This window comes from Aedes albopictus, chromosome 2 (assembly GCF_035046485.1).
Source record: "Aedes albopictus strain Foshan chromosome 2, AalbF5, whole genome shotgun sequence".
Lineage (NCBI taxonomy): Eukaryota > Metazoa > Arthropoda > Insecta > Diptera > Culicidae > Aedes > Aedes albopictus.
The window spans coordinates 49,549,347-49,573,110 of NC_085137.1; the positions used below are offsets into that span (position 1 = coordinate 49,549,347).

Below are 23,764 nucleotides of genomic sequence, written 5' to 3' on the forward strand. Positions count from 1 at the left end.
ATACGAAACGTTAGAAGCTCATGTGTTCATGGACGCAAGCCAGGATTACTACAGCTGTGTGGTATATTTCCGTATCACTCACGAAGGAATTTCCCGAAGCACATTGGTTGCGGCAAAAACAAAAGTAGGCCCTTTGAGACCGCTTTCAATCCCGCGCATGGAGCTGTTAGCTGCAACGCTTGGTGTTCGGCTACTCGACACAGTATTGGCCAATCACGACGTGAAGGTATCAAGACGCTTTCTATGGACAGACTCGTCTACGGTGCTACATTGGATAGCAGCGGATCCTCGTAAGTACAAACCGTTTGTAGCCTATCGCGTAACAGAAATACTGCAGGGTTCCAGACTAGATGAGTGGCACTATGTACGCAGCAAGCTAAATATCGCCGACATCCTCACTAAATGGAATAACGAGGCTTTCCTGTCGTTGGACGGCCCATGGTTCTGTGGTCCGGAATTTCTTCAACTACCGGAGGAAGATTGGCCCAAACACAATCGGACGCAAGTAAATCGAAATCTGGAACTACGGGCTTGTCACCTGTTCCACACTGCAACGGAAGTCTTTTCATTGATCGATGCGTCCAGGGTGTCCAAATGGAATATCCTGGTACGTACAATGTGTTGCGTAATTCGATTTATTTCTAATTGCCGAAAAAGGATGCCACGAATGCCGATAGAAACGCTGTTAATCCCGCAATTATCGACATTTGTACGACGAACAATGTGCTCTATCGACACGCCGCTAAAACAAGAGGAGTACGAAGCAGCAGAACAAATGCTTTGGAAGCAGGCCCAATGGAACTGCTACCAGGATGAGATGACTACGTTGCTGATGAATCAAAAGCGGACACGGGAAAACTGGCTTCGGATCCCGAAATCGAGCAAGCTGTACAAGAAGAGCCCGTTTTTGGATGAGTATGGTGTGCTCCGCATGGAAGGTCGAATCAGTATGGCTGAATGCGTTCCATTCGACACCAAGTTCCCCATCATATTACCGAGCGAGCATATCATTACCTACCGGGTCATCGATTTTTATCACCAGCGCTATGGGCATGCCAACAAGGAAACGGTATGCAACGAACTTCGACAACGTTTTCTGATTTCTAAACTGAGAGCAGGTATAGCATCTGTAATGAAGAACTGCCAATGGTGCAAAGTGCATAAAACTCTGCCTGAATTTCCTCGAATGGCACCGCTTCCAACCGAACGTCTTACTCCATTCGTTAAGCCTTTCAGTTATGTGGGAATAGATTATTTTGGTCCAGTTGAAGTATGCATAGGACGTCGAACCGAAAAAAGGTGGATCGTGTTATTTACATGTCTGAATGTTCGAGCGGTACACCTTGAGGTTGCTCATCGGTTGAACACCGAATCTTGTGTTATGGCTATCCGTCGGTTCGTAGTTCGACGGGGGCCACCGATAGTCATATTCTCTGATAACGGCACTAATCTTAAAGCGGCAAACAAGGAGTTACAAGAACAAATTCAACGGATTGACTCATCTTGTGCGAACGTTTTCACCAGCGCACGAACCCGTTGGAGTTTCAACCCACCATCTGCCCCCCATATGGGGGGTATATGGGAGCGTATGGTGCGCTCTGTGAAGGCTATGATGGCAACCCTACGTGAAGGACGAAGATTAACCGATGAGATTCTTCTTACAGTCATAGCTGAGTCAGAGGAGATTGTAAATTCAAGGCCGTTAGTTTACATGTCTCAAGATGAAGAAGCACGCGAGGCTATTACACCGAATCATTTCATTCGAGGATCTTCATCTGGTTTAAAGGATCCTGGCATCGCACCTACCCACGAAGCAGAGGCACTCCGCAATACATATCATCGATCACAGATAGTCAGTGATGAATTATGGAAACGTTGGCTAACTGAATATTTGCCATCAGTCAATAGTAGGTCAAAATGGTTAGAGGAGTCCAAACCGTTAGCCCCTGGTGATCTAGTTTTCATCGTGGATGATCATGGACGCAACAGCTGGGTTCGAGGAAAAGTTGAACAAGTAATCGAAGGCAGGGATGGTCGAATAAGGCGAGCAAAGGTGCGTACATCGAATGGAGTGTTTCTACGACCGGCGTGCAAATTGGCACCGATTGAGGTAAAAGCTTCTAGTAAATCTTGTTGGGAAGTAGTTCCCGGTCAAGGTTTACGGGTCGGGGAATTGTTGAAACCACAGGGCATGCAGCAAGATTCCACCGCAGTCGAGATTGGCAACCCTCCTCAAAAATGTGACAACTGACAGACGAAGAAATGACTAGTATAAGTAACCAAAACAGAAAGCCATTGAAGATAAAGTGAATTTCTATATTTTCTCATAAAAAAATGTGAATTATCTAATTTCCTATAAAATTTCTAATACCTAATTGAAATTATAGTAAACGGTAAGCAAAAAGCGATAAATTTGGATAAAAACTAATGAAATGAAATAGAATACTGTTGGATTATTCAGGTTGATAGGTCGACGATTAGTATCGCACGTTGCTGCCGCGGATGCATATTTTTGGAAGAAGCAAAAACTAAATCTGTAAGCGTTCAACTTTATTTCTATTCACTAATATTCTAAAATAATAAATCTTTTTTAGTTTGAGCTGTTTTCATACGCCGAGCTGCTACAAAAATCGAGTTTTTCTGCCTTTCGTCCGAATAGTCCAGTTTGCCTAGGATTCCACGTCATAATTTCTCTTCTAGCAGAAATAACATAATATAAATGAATTCAGGAAAGATATAACTCGGGTGGTTTTGTTGATGATTTACACAACTATTAAGATACCATTGAACATCTCCAGCTAACGTGGCTGATCACTGAATCCGACTAAGCCTTTACAGATAATTTATTTTTACATATTCTGCTAACGATAGAACAAATTGACATGCACTTGTGAATATCGTTCCCTTTACAGATTCCCTGCTTACATTTCTGAAAAGCTGCCTTCTTTTTCTGAAGCTGTCATCTTAGTAAAAATTCTAGCTACGTTCTTGCGTCTTTCCTTCTTCGGTCTATGTTCCCGCAGTAATTTGCCTTGTCTCTCTTCAAACTATTGGTTGATTTGTCTTTATTAGAGAGACTTTCAGCCCTTGGCTGGTTCGTCTCTTCTCTTCAAACTAGTGTATTTTGAACATTTCCACAGATTTAAAACTGTGAATTTTTTGCTTGCCCTGCATGAGTGCGTACATTGTGTAGCAGCACAATGATACACTATGTTGCTATTGTGGTTATTTTTATGTGGTTTGAAGAAAAATTCACAATTAAAAAAACACGTTTTCTTTGGGGGGGGGGGCGGTTCCAGCCTGAAACCTCGCAAGACCACGGTGGCTGAGAGGGGGGGGGGGGGGTCTGAAGTTCTGCAAAAAATGACCACGAGGTTCATGGACAGCCCCCATAGGTTGTAATTATAAGAAACTTATTACAATAGCTGACGATGTTGGTAAAGTAGATTTTACTATTTTGGTCGATCAAATAGCTCTGAATGATAACAAGTTGATAACAAACCCTGTTATCTATCACTTGTCTCTTTTCATGTTGACAACTAAATGTAATGTTGAACAAAATATTGTAACTTGATGATTTTGTGGCTATATCGGTCTCTTTCTACTCATAAGTATAAGGGAGTAGAGATCAAAGTGGATAATGAAATGATAGATATGATAGAATTCGCTAGGTAGCGAACAAGTGTGAAAATTTTATAGAAGGTGAAATTAGGCAAGTAGGCCATGTATTGAACGAATACATCGAATGCGTGAAACTTCTGCCGTGCGACCTGTGCTTTTAAACAGATCGGCTTGGTTGGTAGTTCATACCACCTTACCAAGACTGGCAAAAGTTTCAGGCACCCGACTGCCTAATGTATTGTTCTGTTTTCATCACAAATTCTATCGATCGGTAGCTTTTTCGGAATTCGCACTCCGTTCATAGAGGTATGTCTATATCGCGGCGTGTTCTTCCTATTAGCTTTTTCGATCTTATAGGATAGAACACTTTTTCTTTTTGAGCCAAACTTTTCATATCATATGCTGATTTATCGACCGTATTCTATTAATAACTTGATGATTTTGTGGCTATATCGGTCTCTTTCTACTCATAAGTATAAGGGAGTAGAGATCAAAGTGGTAAGGTGGTATGAACTACCAACCAAGCCGATCTGTTTAAAAGCACAGGTCGCACGGCAGAAGTTTCACGCATTCGATGTATTCGTTCAATACATGGCCTACTTGCCTAATTTCACCTTCTATAAAATTTTCACACTTGTTCGCTACCTAGCGAATTCTATCATATCTATCATTTCATTATCCACTTTGATCTCTACTCCCTTATACTTATGAGTAGAAAGAGACCGATATAGCCACAAAATCATCAAGTTATTAATAGAATACGGTCGATAAATCAGCATATGATACAAAATATTGTATAACATATTTTTTTTTATTCTTTACTAAAGTGATTTTCCTTCGTAGGAGGGTTTATCACTAGATAAAACACAATTAGTTATCAACTTAACCTCAATGATATCATAACTTTTTATCGTTTTGGAATTCTAGGAGTAAATTTGAGTAATATTTTTTGTTATGTTGGCTCTTAATTGAACCTTAATGATAACAAACTCAATTATCAAATGAATGATAAACAGGTAACATAACATGTTTTCATTTTGTTATTCGCCCTTGCTCGGGAATACGGACCCATTATCGCGTGGATCAATACCACAAGCAAAGCAAAGCAAAGCAAAGATAACCGTACACATCGTAGTTGCTACTCCGTGATTGACCAGAACAATCGAAGTTGCACAGAGAGCCAATGAATGTGAAAGCTTGGGACTAGCTAACCATTCTCAATGTGCACAATTCGAGAGTTCAGCTATTTAAAGTCAATAACGGCGCTGGCCACGTCCTTACGGTCATCAGGAAAGGGAAGGAATGTTAGTTCGACAACCGTTGCTACTAGAAACCGTGGAATCCACAGCATCCCCACAGTTGTCACGGGAAGGAATGGTGGTTAGTAGGGTAGGGTAAGGTGTGGATCTAGGAGCCACCTCTGTTAGGTGATATGATCCACTAGTTATATGGAAATACACGTCGCGGTCTTCATCACGATTATGATTTATTTGATCACGATGACCACTGATCCCGGATTTCGTGCTCGCGTTTCCATCGCCCTACCGTGGAAACCGACTGATCTACGATTATTGTAGCGCGATTCTGAACCCGGATTTTTCACTCGCACTTCCATCGCCCTACCGAGAAAACCGACTGACCAACGAATATTGTAGCGCGGTTCTGATCCCGGATTTTTCACTCGCACCCCCATCACTCTTACCTGAAAATTGTCTGCCATTCTAAAATTCTCAAGCTAATCTGATTCCGCATTCCACACTCGCGCTTGCATGGCTCTACCGTGAAAACCGACTGACCAACGAATATTGTAGCGCGATTCTGAACCCGGATTTTTCACTCGCACCCCCATCACTCTTACCTGAAAATTCGCATTATCGCGTGGATCAATACCACATGTCAAAAAGTTTGATGAGGGGACCTATTTCATTCTATATGACGAAATGATGTTCTGGTCAAGTTTTCAGCTAAACCCTAGGCTAAACCTGTCCACATTTGAGTAAACTCGTTTGAAATTTGTATGAGAATTTATAAGGACTGTCCAATTTATTTAAAAAAAAAACAAAACTACAAGACTATAAAAAGAAGCTCAAATTGAACCACACTTGCTTTGTTGTTCAGTACGTCATCGTTTATTATATTTATCATAATTAAATTGAATAAAAATAGTTTCACTTTATAGATAATCGGCCAGTTGAATTTTTCGATAGCTGAAAATTTAAAACTTGTATAAAATAACTTTTCATATGTGGTATAGAGCATTTCCAGCCCTCACACGAAAAAAAATGCCATTTTTGACTCAATATTTTTCAATTTGAATAAGATTATGATCATGCACTGAACTTAGTTAATCATTTACTTTTGCATCAACACATAACTATTTTCCCTCACTAATCGCCCTTTTGAAAAGGTCGTTTGAAAAAAAAATTGAATTTTCTTCTTTAAAATACTATAACTCGAAACAGATTTGTTGGATTAAAATTATGTCTTCAAAGATGTTTGAGAGTATTTGATGGATTTTTAAAATACACTGAGAGTAATTTTCATCGCACATCGGGAAAAAACATTTAACAAAAAAACTTTTTTTTTAATTTTCCGAATTTCCGAAACTTTAAGCATGGTTGAACGTGAGACAAAAAATAATCAGTTTTTACTTTGTTTAAAAAAAAATTTTTTTTTTTTCTCTTTATTAACCTTCCGTAACTCGCGCGGTTGACTACCTGCGTCAGCACCACGCTAATGCTGAGTACAAGAAGCGAGGTTTTTTCAACGTGTTGTACAAAATACAACAGCGCGATCACTGGTGGGTTAAGGAGATTTTCAGCCCCAGGTTGGTTCATCTCCGTGTTTAAAAAATTGATGAAAAATTAAACAGGGTTAGGCGGAGCATCATGACTAGATGGGGCATAATGAGCACCTTGTATTTTTACTGTAAATTTCTAAATTTTCAAAACAAATTGTTTGATTGTGCAGGGGATAGACAAAATGTTCGGGATAGGCAAGTTTTTCCCTTCTCAAAAAAAATTCAAATAGCTGTAACTTTTCGAAAAGTGCATCAAATATTCTCAAATTTTCACTGTAAGTTGATCAACTAGTTGTGTATCAGTGGACAACATTTGGAAATGATCTGGCTATTATGCACAAAGTTATAAAGATTCCAGATAAAGGTATAATTATCCGATAGCCAATTTTGAGCTGTTATATCTCCGGATTCAATAAACCGAATACAATCAAATTTTGACCATTTATGACTTTTATAATGAGCTTTGAAAAACTTTTGACTTGACTTAAAATTCTTAACACGGAAGACAATTATAACGATTAGATAATTTTTCTAATAAAATACCAAATTTTCTTAAATTTCAACATCGTTTTAAAATTGAAGATGCTTATTATAGTTCATTTGAAGTTCCTCCAATTGTCTTAAATATAAATGTGTTTTGAAAGAAAATAACAACATAACCGGAAATTCTTTCATAAAATAATGGGATGCATATTAAAAACAGACCAAATTACTAAAAAATCATAAAATAAATGAAATTGCTTTAACTTTTCCTCTTGTTAATAATTTCAAGTTAAGTCAGACGTTTTTCAGAGCTCATTATATAAGTCATAAATGGTGAAAATTTCATTGCATTCAGGTCATTGATTCCGGAGATATAACAGCTCAAAGTTGGCTATCGGATAATTCTACCTTTTTCTAAATTGCTCATAACTGCCTGCAAAATAGCCCGATTTTGAAAAGTGAGAATTTTGCCTGTCCCGATCATTTTGTCTATCCCCTGTAGCTTAATTATCTCAAATCCAATGAAATGATGACTAAACATTAGTCCTAAAAAAAAACGTTTGCCTTAAAAATCAAATTTCGTGAAGTGGTCATGCACTGGGCAAATATTATAAGAATCAGCTGTCTTAAAATAAGGTTTTGGGAATCGAAATAACAACGTAGTGGGTATTTATAATTTTTCTTGATATTTCCTGGGCCAATGAAAAGTATTTGTTTCAGTTTTCAAATATTTGTATGATTGTTTTGTTGAAAAAAAAATACTTCAAAAAGTCGAGTTAGGCAAAAGAGTTGGGCAAATTGAGCAACTGATGAAAAAATAATGAAAATGATAAACATCTCAAACAAACGAATTTTAATTGTTTTTTTTTTTTGGTTTTAATGCACATAGTAATGTTTTGTCATCATTTACAATTTATTAGCTTGAAAAATTCAGTATCTGTATATTATCACCGTTTAAAAATTCCAAAACAGCAGACTCCACAGTTCCCTACAAATTAAGCCCCGTAATCCCCTCAAATTCTCATTGGTTGTTGCAGGTATGCTTCATCATTGACAAGAATAGTCAATTAGCATTTAATTATGTATAAAATAGGGATTGATCATTCTGCTACCCCTAGGATGCTAATTATGTCCCACTCCCAACACACAATTCACGATTATATACATTTTTTAAATCAATAAATATTGCAACTTTTTTAACTTTCTTCGGAGTTTCAACGATTATTTTTTGTCAGTTAAGGTTCAAATGAGGATTATACGTTAAAATTGCGTTTGATTGCGCCTAGTTTACTGCATTTGGTGACACAATGCCATAGCTGCTCATTATGCCCCGCCTACCCCTATTTTAATTTAAATTCAAATACCCTCAAACTTCTTCGAAGACATAATTTAAAACCAACAAAAGTTATATTTTTTTTAAGGTTTTTTCATACGCCCTTTCCAAAAGTTTTGTTAAGTATATTGCAAAACGAATAACATGAAAAACATGTTCCAATAGAAGCAACATTTTCAAGACAGGTCCTGCCTTGTGCAGCATAGTTGTCCCATGTTTATAGGGATTCCCATAGAACATGGGACAACTATTCTGCACACGGCAGGGTCGTAATGTCATCAAAATGAAAATCTCAAAAGGCGCTTTTAATTTCGATTTTAATGTATTTCTTAGAAGGATGGAAACATTCTATTACACATAGCTCTAGATTCCGTTCTATATTTTACAAATAAATTCGTTCTTCACCGATTTTGCTCTACTCTTACACGTCTAACAATGTTAGCTTCCTATATCTGTGATACAATTGATTTGTTTGCTGCATGAGTGTGTAAAAGAGGTGTGCTCGCACTTGGTTTCACCTTTACTCACTTCTTGTTCCATTACCCTAGTTAAAATACACATCTAGAAGATGGAATTAGCTTTTAAAACGATCACTGTCCGCATGTTTGCCGAATTTATTTACATTCTTAGTTGTTGCTATTTCTTAGATTAACGTTGATCACTCACTCAAATCACTGGCTCAGCTTTAAAAAAATGGGATTTTTTCCTTCTCTGCGCACTTTATCAATCTAACTAATGTTCTTAGCCTCACGTTTAGCCTCTAATATTCTCCCAAAACTACACACATATTGCACTGTTTTCTTTCCCTAATTGTGGATCTCGTCTCACTGAACGCATTTTCCGGTGAAGGAAAACTGCAAGAGAGCACAACGAACGATGATGGTCCCCGGATACCTAGTTGATCAGAATGCTCTTGGTCAAGCTGGCGGTCAACTGGTGCGTTGGTTGTTGCGACTGCGGCGGCAAAGGTTGCGGGATCATCCCGGCCGTCGGAGGTTGACCCGGCGGCTGGTGAAGATGGCTGCCTCCGCCGAAGTTATGCTGGTAGTACTTTTGTCAGAAAACCTTCCCGATGAAGGGCGCATCCAGCCGCGTTCCGCGTGCCGTTGGCATCAGGAATGGGCTGCTGTAGTCACCGGAGCGAAGCGCTGCCGCCGCTACGGCCGAGTGATGCAGGTTCGACAGAGTGGAGAGGGGTGAACTGGATAGGGCTGCCAGAGAAGAGGCGGTCGCTGCAGCCGAGGGTCCTCCGGGCCAGGCTGCCGAGCTGTGCGGGGAGTGGTCAGATGACTGCTGTGAAGATTGCTGCTGCTGCTGTTGGTGATGGTGGTGATGATTGAGGTGATGGTGATGTTGCCGTTTGAGGCTCGAGCTGACGCTGACGTCGTGCAACTTTCGCATGTGCTTCTTAAGGTCGAAGTTTCGGCAGAATCCTTTTGCGCAGATTTTGCACGTGAAGGGTTTCTTATCGTTGTGTGTGTGCATGTGAAAGGTGAGATTGTAGATCTGATGAAACGCCTTGTTGCAGATGGTACACTTGTAGGCCTTATCTCCGCTGTGCGTCAGCTTGTGGTTTTTGTAGTTTCCCTTCTGATGAAAGCCCTTTCCACAGTATTCGCAAACGTAAGGTTTGTAGCCGGCGTGGATACGGGTATGGGTGTTCAGTGTCGAAGAGCGGTTGAATGCTTTTCCACACGTTTGACATTTATGTGGTTTCTCCGCCGTGTGGATGATCTTGTGTCGACACAGAGTGGACGCCTGACGGAATCCTTTGCCACAGATTTTGCAGATGAAAGGACGTGCACCGGTGTGGACTGGCATATGGCGGGTGAGATTGTAATGGGCATTGAACACTTTACCACACTCCGGACAAGCAAACGTCTTCTGCTTTGCTAGGGCTGCTACCGAAACAGCGTTGGTCGAATTCGTAGAATTGGTTGAACTATTCAAATCACTGGATGACGCCGACGAAGACGTCGATGAATTTAGATTCACTTTTTTGTGGTGGGTCAGAGAATGATGAGGTGGAGACATTGCTGTAGCTTCTAGACTTCTCAGAGCATTCGCCGTCGGAGCATACGAATGCAACGCCGACGAACCATTCGCCGCACTCGAACCCCCAGCCGTAGCTAACGAAGATCCGTTCAACAGCGATACCGGATGCTGAGTTAGTGCTGCGTACTGCGCAGCGGCGGCGGCACACATTAATTGACCCGGATAGTAAAGCAAAGGATATTGACTCAGTAAATCCTGGTGGCGATTGACCACGAATTGATGCATGGAACTAGGTACGTATTTTTTGAACGCCGACTCATTCACGCTCATCTGTTCATAGCTCGGACTGGATCCGGCCGACGGAGGACTTTCCGGTGGCGCTGGTCTTTCCTTCCGCCTACATTCCTCTTCTTCCTCCCGGTCGCCATCGTCCCGTCCCATAATGTTCGCTATGGAAAACTTCAGCGCTCCTCCGCTGGTCCGCTGGATCTTGATTGGTTTCTGGTCGACCGGTTCGACCTCGGTACTACTGCTGTTCGCTGACTCCATCGTTGGGCTTTTGGATGTGATCGGCAATCCTGGTGGGCTACACGGCGGTTGTATACCACGTGGACTCTGTCGGAAGAAAAAATAACGAGAAAACAGGGGAAATGTGAGATTTTTTCCTGTTCGACACACATGAGGGGTTTGAAAAGAGGGGTAGGTCATTTCTGTACGGGGTTGAATGGAAATCAGGCGCCGTTGGATGCCACCTTAATGATTGAAGAACGTTTGGAAATCGGCTGTTTGAAATGCTGTTAGAGGGTGCGCAATTGATATGTGGTTGAGAAACAATTGACTAGAAATCCATTCGTGATATCTCCGAGTAGAAGGGTTTGAACAAATTCATTGTTTCTCGAACCACAGCAGTCAAGAAGGGCAATGTTTGGTGGAATGTCACGTATCACATAATTAATTTTGTGAATGTAAAATTTGATAAATTAGTTGTTGGCACAATATGAAAGGGTCGAACACAATTGATGGATGGCACACGCCTATTTTACATTCTTCTATTATGATACGTGCAAAGTATTGTTCATTGTTTTACGATAATTTTGATGTCCAACAAACATTATTTCTTTGTTTTGTCTAACAAAATTTCTACATACAAAGTCAATTTTCATCAGATGATTTTAAAGCAATCATTTGTTGAAAAAAATGACTTGCAGGAGTTTTGATTATTTCCTAAGGGGCTGTTCATAAACCACGTAGACCAAAATTTGGCCATCTCAGACCCCCCCCCCCCTCCCCCCTCGTAGACTTTTGTCCATACAAAAATTTCAAAATTTGTATGGAGCGTTGACTTTGGCCAGACCCCCCCCTCCCCCCAAAAAGTCTACGTGGTTTATGAACGGCGCCTAACATAATAGCCAGCCAGTTATGTTGTGAATTATGAAGTTATGAAATTCACACACTTTTTGCCAAAACCTCGTTCTAGGAACTTCTCTTATTAATTCGGACAGTTCAATCTAAGTTTGGTACTTTAATAGGCGTTTCAGCGTGATTTGAACCAGTGAAAACTGAAGGTATCATCCTTTTTCCAATGTAAACGAGAGATATGCCAATTAGCACTATTTCTAGCAGTAGCGTAGCTACGGAAGTGAGACAGATTGATGTTTTCTTACACCGGCCTTAAGGCACAATTTGTTTTAAGAGGAGTCCCATAAATCACATAGTGTTTACACTGAATGAAATGAAGTATTCTGATAATTGGAAACTTTTCACGAATACTTCGAAAACTTGATTTCAACCAGATACTATACATTTTAAAGACAATTCACACCATCTATAGCCAAAGGCTGCACAGACTGAACACATTTACTTACACTAGACAACGGACAACACACATAACGCCGAGCGTAGTGTGTCGGACTTCTTGGTCACTTCTTCTGCCAAGGGAAATTTAAATAATTTGGTGATTCCGTTCTGATTTAGTCTACTATTCATGATCATAGAGTTCAAACTCCAACAATAACATTCCAATCGCATTGCTTACGTATAATAAATTCTAGACCATTCCTTTACCAAAAACCCAACTTGCTATTTACGAAAGAGTCGGTGAGTCGCTGACCTCTCGATAAATAGATGTCATCCCATCCCTACTTTCCCATCCCCTCCGCATAACTTGTTTCTTCTCGTTTCAGAGAGCGAGTAATGGCGCTTAAATCTAGGCTTGTTAGCCAGGACACATGGTCCAAAAACCTGTACCCCATCCCTGAGGCCCATGGAGTGGCAAAATCTCTTAGCTACGTCACTCCCAACGTTGGTGTTTAAAGATACTAAAACACTGACACTCACACCAACAGATCTACACGATCTACCCAAATACACTTACATAATCTGCATCTTGTCGCATCACTCGTTTATAGTGAATCCCCAATCAACCCATTCCAAATATCCAACTCCTTGACACTTATGGGGGCACCGGTGAGTCGCTGGCCTTTCATAAAGTAAGTGTCAAATCATCAACCAACATCCATTCCTTTCCTCGTAACGGAGAAGATAGACGTGGCTGGCAATGGTAGTTCTCAGGTCTTTTTTGCTTCATCCTCTGATTACATAGCTGTTCTTTCCCAAATAGCATTCCATAAGCAATTAGAATAGAAGTATTAAAGTTCAAACATGACAACTTTCAGTTTGCAATCTACGAATTACACCGTTACCACGCAACGCAACGCATACGCAACTCAACAACGAACAACATACATAACGCCCAGTGGCCAAGTAATGAATTTTTCGTTCGACGAAAAGTTTTCACCGACTGGAGCGGGAATCGAACCCACACTTCGAGGCTTACGATACTCCTAGACGACTGACACCGCAAACCGCATGGTCACGAAGCCCACCATTAGGATCTCATACAAAATTTCAATACATTTAAGGTGAAACATCAGAGAACACATTATGGCCACCATGAGGTCCAACGCACGTTTTCAAGAGCATTAATCTTGGAAAATCGTAAGCAAACGCACCTGATTTGGATCATTCGCCTTGTTTAGCAAATGAGCAAGGCCAGGATAATCAAACTCAGCGTGGTTTGATGCTTAATTCATCAGGTTTGTGCATGCAAGTTTCTGGTTTGGTCACAGTCATTCATTAACCAATCTATTTTTGCCCGATTTTGTCGAAAATTTGACAGAACAACCGGAAATTACTACCGGTTCATAGAATGCACCGATTGGTCAAGTTGGATGACTGATTCCGGACTTATACATACGTGATGATGATGCCTGTTGTTTGTTATCAGTCCATCGGAATACATTTCGTATCGCCGTGGTCGTCATCATATTATACAGTTTCGTTAGAGCATGTGCTCAGAGAAAGACCGGTGTCAATCGACGAATTTTTTTGATGGTGCTGTTGGGTATTGAACCCATCCCCACACACAAAGCAAACGTGTGCTCTTCGCGATCACGAGAACGCGCCGAACTAATGATGTCGATATTACTACGGAATAATGGCGCTGCAGTCTTTTTGGGGATTCGAAAATACTAGTTTATGTTTTTTCCCGACGTTTCGGTCTGATGGGACCATCTTCAAGGGTTCAATCGGTCAAGGTTTCCTAGCCAACAAGGCTTTGCTAAACTGAAATATGTCTTGCGGAAGTTCTAGTATATATTGAGTCCGAATGGTTTTAAACCGCGCGATAGGTAGGAAATTGTCCGCATCACGACGTTAATATTCCGAAGCAACATCATCCCAGTCGTATCTCAAACAAAGATGTTGTCGATGAACATTTCATACTGGGTGCAGAGCAAATCGTGATCACTAGAACAAATCATGCATTCCAGCTCAGTGTTCTATGAGCTCTTTCACAGTTATTAACTAAGAGCTTCCTCTGCCAATGACCATTTTGCATGTATATATCGTTTATCAGTCAGTAGAATATTTTACTGTAACAGACAGCAAATGAGGAAATTTCTATGGTGGGTCGCGAAAAGTACGCGTCAGCTGAAAAAAGGCGGTCGCTCACCTGAAAGTTTGGGAAGCTACGTCATAGGCTATTCTGTCTAGTTTTGTAATTCAGTGGTTAGTTGACGTTGAAACTGCCAATATTTTATCAAAGATTTTTTTTTTTTAATCATAGGCTGTTCTTTCGAGTTATGCGGGGAACAGTGGCATGGCTACTAAAGTTCATCATTCTTTTTCGGCCAAACGGCATTCGGCCAAAATTTATTTAATGATCCTTTAGGCCAAATGGCGTTCGGCCAAATAACCTGGAACCATTTCATACAAAATGGCCAAGTTTGACGATATGGTACTCGGTTTCTAGTAAACCGATTTGGCTGAAATTTTGGCAATCAACATGGAATTACGTGAATTTTGATTTGTATTAGGTAAATTGATGATTGAGTTCTATTCACTACATCAAAAGTTACAGGTATACGATACGACAAAACAATAACATCAGATTTTAATGATGGTTATTTGTGGTTGTGATATGCCCCTCTGGCATTGCGCTTCAAGCTTCGAGCCCCTACCAAATAACGACGTTCATGAATTTAATTTGGTATGGGATACTATATCATTTATTGTCTTACATCTATTGTTAGAGTGAATTCTGAGACTGGAGCTAGAAGATAAAAGATATTTGTTGAATTCGATCTACTTCTAATCTAAATTACCATAAACTTTTAGCATCAGTGATTTCATTCGGAATGGTAAATATTAAAACATGAATTTCGTAAGTAAATCTGAATATTATATAGTGTTATTTCATTGTTATTTAACAGAGTGGTAATTAAAGCTAGGCATCTCGAGTGTACCGAAGAAATGAAAAGATAAAAAAGAATACTAAACGTGAGTAACTACAAAATTATTGATTATATACAAAACTAACTAAAACATGCAAATATACAGGAATATGAAATTCTCCTCTGAAACGCAGGACAGGAGTATTTTGTAAATTCGGAAAGAATCTCTTCGTGGCAAATGCAACAGTGGTCAATTCGATAAAAATGTCCCCAAGTTCAAATGGCATCCTTAGTTTTAGCAGCACTAGTTAATCAATCATAAAAATACTTACTCTCATAGAGTAAACAGGTATAATATGCCCCCCCCCCCCCCCCTAAGCAGAAATGGCAATATATCTAAAATTGGCGCCTTATTCCATCTATTGTCCACTGCAAATCGTTGTTTCTAATGTTAGTGAAGTGTTGCATGAGAACTTTACCTCTGGAGGGGCGGCTATGGAAGCTTTGAAACGTTTTCCGAAAACGTTCCAAAATTTACCTTATCAAAACAAACGGGGCAATACGCCCCATCAAAAGAAAAACGTCCAGCCCCGTGATAAAACTACCACATGCTTATCCTAGGAGGGCCTTTTAACAAGTGTTTAACTGCATAAAAGTTGCAAAATAACATAAGCTAACAGAACTAGCTTCGTTTACAATGAAGCCAGCTTGCAAGAGGTAAAATATTACGCCAAAAGCCTCGATTTCAGACTTTTTGATATTTTTATTGCTTTTATTATAGACCAATCAACAAACGGACCAGCTTGATGGCAATTAATCAGCAATATTTAAGATTTCCAATCGATCCCGCATGCAAAAAGCGCTCGAATCGCTAGAAAATGAAGGGGGCGTTTTGCCCCGGTGGGGCGTATTATACCTTTTTACCCTATATCCTCCATATATCTGGTCCTTTTATTTTGTTGTATCGCATATCTGTAACGTTTGATGTAGTGTACAGCACTCAATCAATTAAATACAAATCAAAATTCACGTAATTCCCGCGACTGTCAAAATCGAGCATCACATCGCCATACATGACTATTTTGTAAGAAAAATGGCTGGTGGTCTTATTGTTTTGTCCGACACTGTATATCAATCCATTCGGTTTATGCGATTGCTAGACCAAGTAAATTGCAAATTTTACCTGTCCCGATCATTTTGTCTATCCCCTGTACCTATTCAAACCAAAATTCCATATTTGCGAAGTTCTAAAGTGCATTGGGCTCTAAACTGAGTGACCTTGAGCCCTCCAAATACTGCCCAATAAAAATTTATTTCAAAGTGTCTTGTTTCTTCTAGAACTATTCAGTAATGTTAGTTAGTTAGAACGGTTCAGAGATGTTATCTAAATTCTTGACGATGTCACGTCGGAGATTTTTTTTTTTATGTTTTTTAGCTCATTGAATAAGCTTTGGAATTCCTACTGAGGAAAAAACGTCATAGAATCTTTCTGAGTTTCAACGTATTTCACTGGTAGATCAGGATTATTTATAAAATCTTACATCATAGTCTAATAACTAGTTTTCTCGAGACGAGACTCTCCTAACGGTCAAAATAGGTAATTGCAAGTACTAGCTACATCTGATCATGCAGCGGTAAAAAATCTGACTGCTTACAAATTTAATGCTAGTAAAAACTAAGGACAACTCGGAACTCACCAGACAGTAAACTGAAGGAAACTACACAGGCTTAAATTTTCACCAGCAACTATTCATATTAATAATTATTATTATAATTTATTCATACTTCAGGGTGAATTTTAGAAGAATCTTCATTGAAGTTTCAAAAAATTTCATAAAGGATGTCATTATTACCAATCTTACGTCTCATATGGGGAATTTTTTTTATTACCGTACGGGTTTTGGCCGAAGGGTCTCAGATTTTCATGAAACTTTTTCCACAGGCAGAGCTCATGGATATATGAACAAAAAAAAATGAGGAAAATTCAGGGTCGCCTATTTTCCCGGAAAACTCAGGTGGAAATTTTTTACGATATCGAAAAAGTATTCATTCAAAAGCAATTTTGTTTGTTTCTTGAATTTCCAGGATACTTTTGAACACGTATCTTTCGATTCCATATTGGAAGCTGCACGGATTTTCCTGTTTATCTTTCAATGATTTCCAATTGCATTTACCAAATGCTCAAAACCCGACATCTCTTCTCGACACGTGAAGCAGCGATTAGGATATTGAGTGTTTGTGGATGCTCCCATGCGGGAGTCTTTTGATTTTGTCCATCAGGGCTGTTCACAAACCACGTAGACCAAATTTTGGCCATCTCAGACCACCCCCCCCCCCCCTGGTAGACTTTCGTCCATACAAAAAATTTGAAATTTGTATGGAGCGTAGACTTTGGCCAGATATAAAAATTGAAAATGATTATCTTTGGTGTAATACATAACAGAAATATCAAATTTAAACTTCTACCTCACATTATTCAACACTTCTGTTAACTGTTGTCCTTCTTGTGCATTAATTTTCCAACAAATATTTAAAAAAAACAGTGCAAAATGTAGTTCCAAAAATCGTTTAGTCAGAGTGGATCAAGTACAAGACCGTCCCATATTTTGCAAAACAATGTAAATGATTATAGTTCAATATTGGAACTTGAGCGGCTCCGATAAGAAATGATCATGTTCAAATTTGATGTCCGTGTCTCAAGGCTAAGTTGTCCCTCAAGGGGTGTTCTTCTTCTTTTTCCTGGTGTAACGTCCACACTGGGACAAAGCCAGCTTCTCAACGTATGGCAGGCCCAAGGAAGTCAGGGAAATTTCCATTACGAAAAGTTTCTGGATCGACCGAGAATCGAACCTGTCACCCACAGCTTTTTAGCTGTGCATTTATAGCTGTGGCTGTAGACCCTGAAAAACTGTATGGGGGATCAAAAACATGATTTTATCTCGAGGAAACAGATACCCGATTCTACTAAAACCGATGGTTATAAAAACGACTGAAACTTTTGTATGCAAGTGAATTCTCATGTGTTATGTTAAAAAAATAAACAATCATCTAATATTGAAATTTTTTAATAATTTCTGCATACCAAGAGATAGAATGTCACAATGTTCAGCAAAATTATGTGTTTTTGTAGCCTAACAACATTATACAGAACATAAAAAAATAGAAAATCTTGGTAAAAAGCTACGATCATTTTAACGACTTATAAAAAAAAATTGTTAAAAGTCTCCAAGAAATTCATTTTCATTATAACTTTTAACCAAGATGTTTTACTTGTTTTGAATGCTGTGCAAAATTGTTGAACATACAAAAATACACAATTTTGCCAAACATCTCTTTAAATAAGGAAGTTATTGAATGATTTCAAAATTTGATGATTATTTGTTAATTTACCATAGTACATGAGCAATGAGCATACACTTGCACAAAAAATATTCAGCCGTTTTAAGGTGAAGATATGACGAAGCCACACCTCAAATTTTCCACCACTACCAGCGGGTAACCAATCGATCAACTTTTCAGCGCAAACCGACATTCGGGTCTTTAGATTTGTGCTTTGGAAAATTTGTGGTGTGGCTTCGTCATATCTTCACCTTAATAATGTATAAATGTATATATTTTTTTTTCATAGTTCAAAATAGGTTTCTTTGTCATTTTGCACCGAAAGCAATTTGACGAATTCAAAATTACTCTATAAAAATCAGTAATTTGTAAATTTCAAAAGCTAGCGTTTTTTGATGTTCAGCAAAACTATGTATTATTACATTTACTTTGTAAACAATTTTGTAGAAGCGGTAAAAAAAATTTAAAAAAATCCGGTAAAAGTTATGATAAAACATATGATTTCAAGGGGTCATGCACAGACAACGCAATATATCCGTAAAGTATGCGATAAAGCATAATTACGCCTTCGACTTTGCCGAAAACATCAAACTTAGTGGATTGATCATCCAACTCTTCGTCAAAATAGGCGCAATATATAAGTAGAAACTCCTCCAAAGAAATTATGTGTATCGCAAAAATCAACAGCTGAAAAGTTCTTCGAAAAGTGCATAAAATCGGCAAAATAAAACACTGTGCACTGTTTCTCTAACATTAGTTAGGGTAATTTTCCAATTGTTGCACGGCTAAAAACTCGCCTATTATTGCACGCTCCATGTATTTCTTATGAGGTGCGCAATAATTGGCGAATTTTTAACCGTGCAACAATTGGCGATTTACCCTATATGGAAAGCAACTTGAGCAAAAATGATAAAATGCTCATATTTAGGTATACCCGTTGGATATGCTGCTCTAAATACTACGCATTCGGAAGGTTTTCGTTACTCTCTAGGTCTCAAAGATACGTTTAACCACAGATAACAAATGTTTATCCTAGAACAAATTTTAACTCAAAACCTGTGTAAAAACACCAAAAACTAAATACGTTGGTCACTGCCACCATCTATTAAACGAATTGTCATGGGAAGATTCAAATATTACGTCCATCATTTTTCAGGATTTCTAGAACCCCCCCTCCCCCCTCTGCCACGCTATTTTGCTATACCTTATACACGTACTGTCACACTTTCGTAGACCCCCCCCCCTCCCCCAAATGTTGGACGTAATTTTTGAACGTTCCCTTTGCACTCAAGCGCTGTGAATGCGATCGTTGCGCCTTCTCCAAATGGTTGCCAGTTACGTTTCATTATTAAAATAGTGTTTGATAGCGTTTACAATCATTTTGTGTGCCAGAATGAACGTCTGTTATCTGTGGTTTTACCTTCCTTTTGCATCACGACGGAAGCAGCTCGCTAACGCTGTGTACGGTTTGGGTCAAAAATGTCCCTAATGTCAAAGGAGGGTTAAAGCTCTCATTAGAGGATCGCAAATTGATTTAACCATCATCATTTATCCTCCTAATTGATTGAAAATTCTAGCAAATTGAGTACACTAATAATTTAAAAATTAGAGATAAAGGGTACAGCGAAGTAATTTCTCAGGATAATTTCATTCATCCATTATGAATATTCTGAATTCTACTCAGTTTCGTTCCACATATAAAATCCACATAGAAAAGGCCCAAACGTACAACTTAAAACTTGCGGAATCCAGCAACATCTTTCAGAGAATATTATTGATTTAACCTTCTTCGCGCGGTGTTTTGTACAACAAACGAGCTTTTTTCAACATGTTGTACAAAATACAACAGCGCGACTATTAGAGAGTTAAAATAACAAGATAGTTACTTAAGCATAGTTGCATAGTACATCCCAAATAACTTTTAACACTTAAGAACCCCAAATATTTCCATTCGTTCCCAACAATCCTCACAGATTATATCACTAAAAAGCAGTAAACAAAATACTTACGAAATAAACCATGTTGCACTGCCGGTGGCCCGCTGCCGTTGGCGTTGATCAAGTGCCACTCGAGCAACTTCGGGAGCAATCCTTGCCCGACGCTAGATAGAACCTCCTCCAGTTTCCGTAGTTGGTGGAATTAATTGAAACTCACAGCACAACAATCTAACACTTAAATTAAAAGTTTCCTTCTTCTGCTGGAGTCATCCATACGCTGCGCTGCTGGTATTTAGTTCACACACTCGCACTCCCACTGTTTGTTCATATGCCACGTACGAGAAGAGCACACTCCAGCAACACCGCCACTTGTCTTCAAGATGTTCTTCGGAAGGTGCCAAATGCGGGTGGCAAAACTCGGGTTTGGGGAAATTAATTCAATTGATTACAAGATTTCAAGGGGCCACACTCCCGAGCTAGGATGATTCCTATCCAGCGTTCTGCGGTCTCCTCTGAGTTATCCAGTGCGTACGGTTCGAGATGCACGGAGATGTGTGTAGATATATGTTTGTCAGAGCACTTGAAGGCAGCCTTTGCAGCCGTATTCAGCACACACTAGTGATAAGCACTCAACTATAACACGCTGCTATTTTCATCGTTCAAGCACAAGTTCACTGTTCCGTTTCCGTAGCGCGGACAAATGGCTACTCGTGAATGCAACCGGTTCGACAGCTGAAACTGGTCTGAGCAAACAACACAATCCCGCTGATAGTACTCCAGCAAATCTCGGTCAGTCGTCGTCGTCGTCGTTATCCATCCATCAGGAAGGGAGGCGAGGACACCAAAATGCAAATCCTTTCCACCAAGTGAGACACGCGAGAGCAAACGAGAGCGCACGATGTTCGCTGTTCGATGTTTTTTGAGCTTTTGAACGGTGACTGCTAGGGCCCTCAGATCGTAACCTTCTTTCATCGTCAACCACTTCGCACACATACCCACAAAACGGATGTACCGACACAGTACCGAATTTGCGCATAATCGTAGCACATGCCTACCAAAGCATGCACACCAACAGCCAGCACTGAGAAAAGGCACCGAGCATAAAAAGGTAAAAACATCCCTCTGCTTGCTCACCCTACACACCACGCACCGGGAGGATTTTCCCTCCTTGCTCCTGGCATGGCCCTGTCGAGTGACGTTCGTTTCGCTTCGAGCGCGCAATCCTTCGAGCCATTCATCCTGCCAACCGACAATGAGCAACGAGCCGGAAAAAGGACACATGCCATACACATAGCGTTAATGCTATATACAAACATCTTCTCTCGACGGCAGCAATCCCCCTCCCACCCTGTCTGACGGTGGCACCGTTGGTTGTATCTTTGGAACGAATTGGAAACGTACATAGGATCTGGTGGAACCTACATAGAAATAGATATTGGCAACTGAGGATTGCTTGTTAGTTGCTTGCGTTGTCTAGGTCAGTGGTCTTCAGCAGTTCTTATTTTACGGGTCATATTTTGGTGTCAGGAAGGAATGGCGTGTACATACACTACCCGTCATAAGTACGGACTCACAAAAAGTATTGCAACAATATAGCATCCCCCTGACTCACCTCGATATCTCCAAAACCTGAGGACTTACAAAGATGCTGTCTTCAGGAAAGTTATTCAGAAGATCAAAAGCAACCACTTTTCTTAAGGCGGCATTAATGTAGGTGTTCTGGTTTTAGAGATATCGAGGTGAGTCAGGGTGATGCAATATTGTTGCAATACTTTTTGTGAGTCCGTACTTATGACGGGTAGTGTATCTATTTTTAACACAAAATCGAATAACCAACTATTATAATTGAGAGGGTTAGAAGCAAACGGGTGTACATAACAAAAATCTACTCTCGAGTGAATGAGGATTAATGTTTTTCACCCATTTTTCATCTCATACAAAACGTATAGACTATAGAGTTTCAATATCGACACAATTTTCTCCGATTCATTGTAATTTTTCTAATCATCGTAAAAATAATCTTAAAAAAGTTTCATAAAGCTTGAAATCCGTAGATTTTTTTATATGCTCAGCTTAAAATCGATAATATGGTCACTTAGTCCCCTTTGCTTCTGGACCCCTCAATTAGAAAACACGAGGATTGTCGTGTAAAGAACAGATGAAACAGAACAATAAAAACTCAGTAGCTGCAGTGTGGGGTTGAGGGCCCATATAGCCGAAGCGGTAAACGCACGGGTATTCAGCATGACCATGCTGAGGGTGACGGGTTCGATTCCCGGTCGGTCCAGGATCTTTTCGTAAAGGAAATTTTCTTGACTTCCTTGGGTATAGAGTATCTTCGTGCCTGCTACACGATATACACATGCAAAATGGTCATTGGCAGAGGAAGCTCTCAGTTAATAACTGTGAAAGTGCTCATAGAACACTAAGCTGAGAAGCAGGCTTTGTCCCAATGAGGACGTTACGCCAAGAAGAGAGAGAGTGTGGGGTTACTGTAGATCAATCTTCAATCTAGACAATTCACTAGGAACCTTTACACAATTTTGAACACCACCGCTCATCATTGCGAGACTGATACGTCAGCTTCCAGGAAAAGCCATTTTCGTCCATGATCGATGCACGATGAAAATGATGCGTTGAGACTTCACGAGGCTCACGAAATTCCCACGAACTGATAAGTTAATAGACGACGGAGGATTATCTGGACCACTGGGTGATTCGTTTGATTAGTCGCCTTTCTCCTAGATGGGACAGATCCCATGATGTAAAATCTCCGCCCGTTCTACGTTCTTCTCCTCCAAAATCTTTCTACACCCTCGTCGAACCAATAATTCTCCGTTCTCCATGCACCCTATGATACTCTCAGCTGCGTCGCTGAAGACTGCCTAAACTGTACTCCAACAGCCCCTTAAATGGACACAGGGGTTTGGAGTCGACTACCTAGGTCATACAGGTGCCCTGCGGCCGAACACGGAGAACTACCTGATCGCGGGGAGAACTACCTGGTAGAGTTGCTGTGTTGGCGTCGGTCTACTGATTTGGATCCGAGCCCACGGATGGAAAAGGATCCCTGGTAAGGGCTGGGGCATATAGAGACCACATGACGGCAAGTCCTTGTGTATGCTAGCTGATAGGGCCTTGTCAATTTCTTGATTTTGCTTTGGCTGACCAAGCCATGTGGGAAATTACACTGTTGAAAATGCTTTGACATCCATGTGCACAACAGAACATGTGCTCGATGAACAAATTGAGATTTGAAATTATGAAAAGAAATCCACGTACTCCGGTGAGACTCGAACTCACGACTCCCAATTCGCTAGACGGGCGCTTCTATTCCTTCAAGCTACGGAGTCACTCGACTATCTCCGTCGCCAGCAGGCCTAGAACTGAACTCGATTCCACAATCGCACATGGTTATCTTCTTTTCACAATCCAAACCCCCTTTGGATGGGATTAGATGAACATCTAACACATTGTCTGTTGTGGTCACCCTTACCGTATTCGGTCGGCCGAGGACCGACCC

At 40.1% G+C, this 23,764-nt stretch overlaps 1 protein-coding gene across 1 annotated transcript; it reads right to left on the reverse strand.

The window, feature by feature from the left end:
- Positions 1-8,541: 8,541 nt before the first annotated feature.
- LOC109409128 (fez family zinc finger protein erm) lies at positions 8,542-21,582 on the reverse strand. The gene is made up of 2 exons (XM_019682540.3): positions 20,314-21,582; positions 8,542-10,847 (listed from the first exon to the last, which is right to left on the reverse strand). Exons 1-2 carry the CDS (start codon positions 20,323-20,325, stop codon positions 9,294-9,296), a joined length of 1,566 nt encoding a protein of 521 aa, XP_019538085.2. The 5' UTR covers positions 20,326-21,582; the 3' UTR covers positions 8,542-9,293.
- Between the last annotated feature and the right edge of the window lie 2,182 nt (positions 21,583-23,764).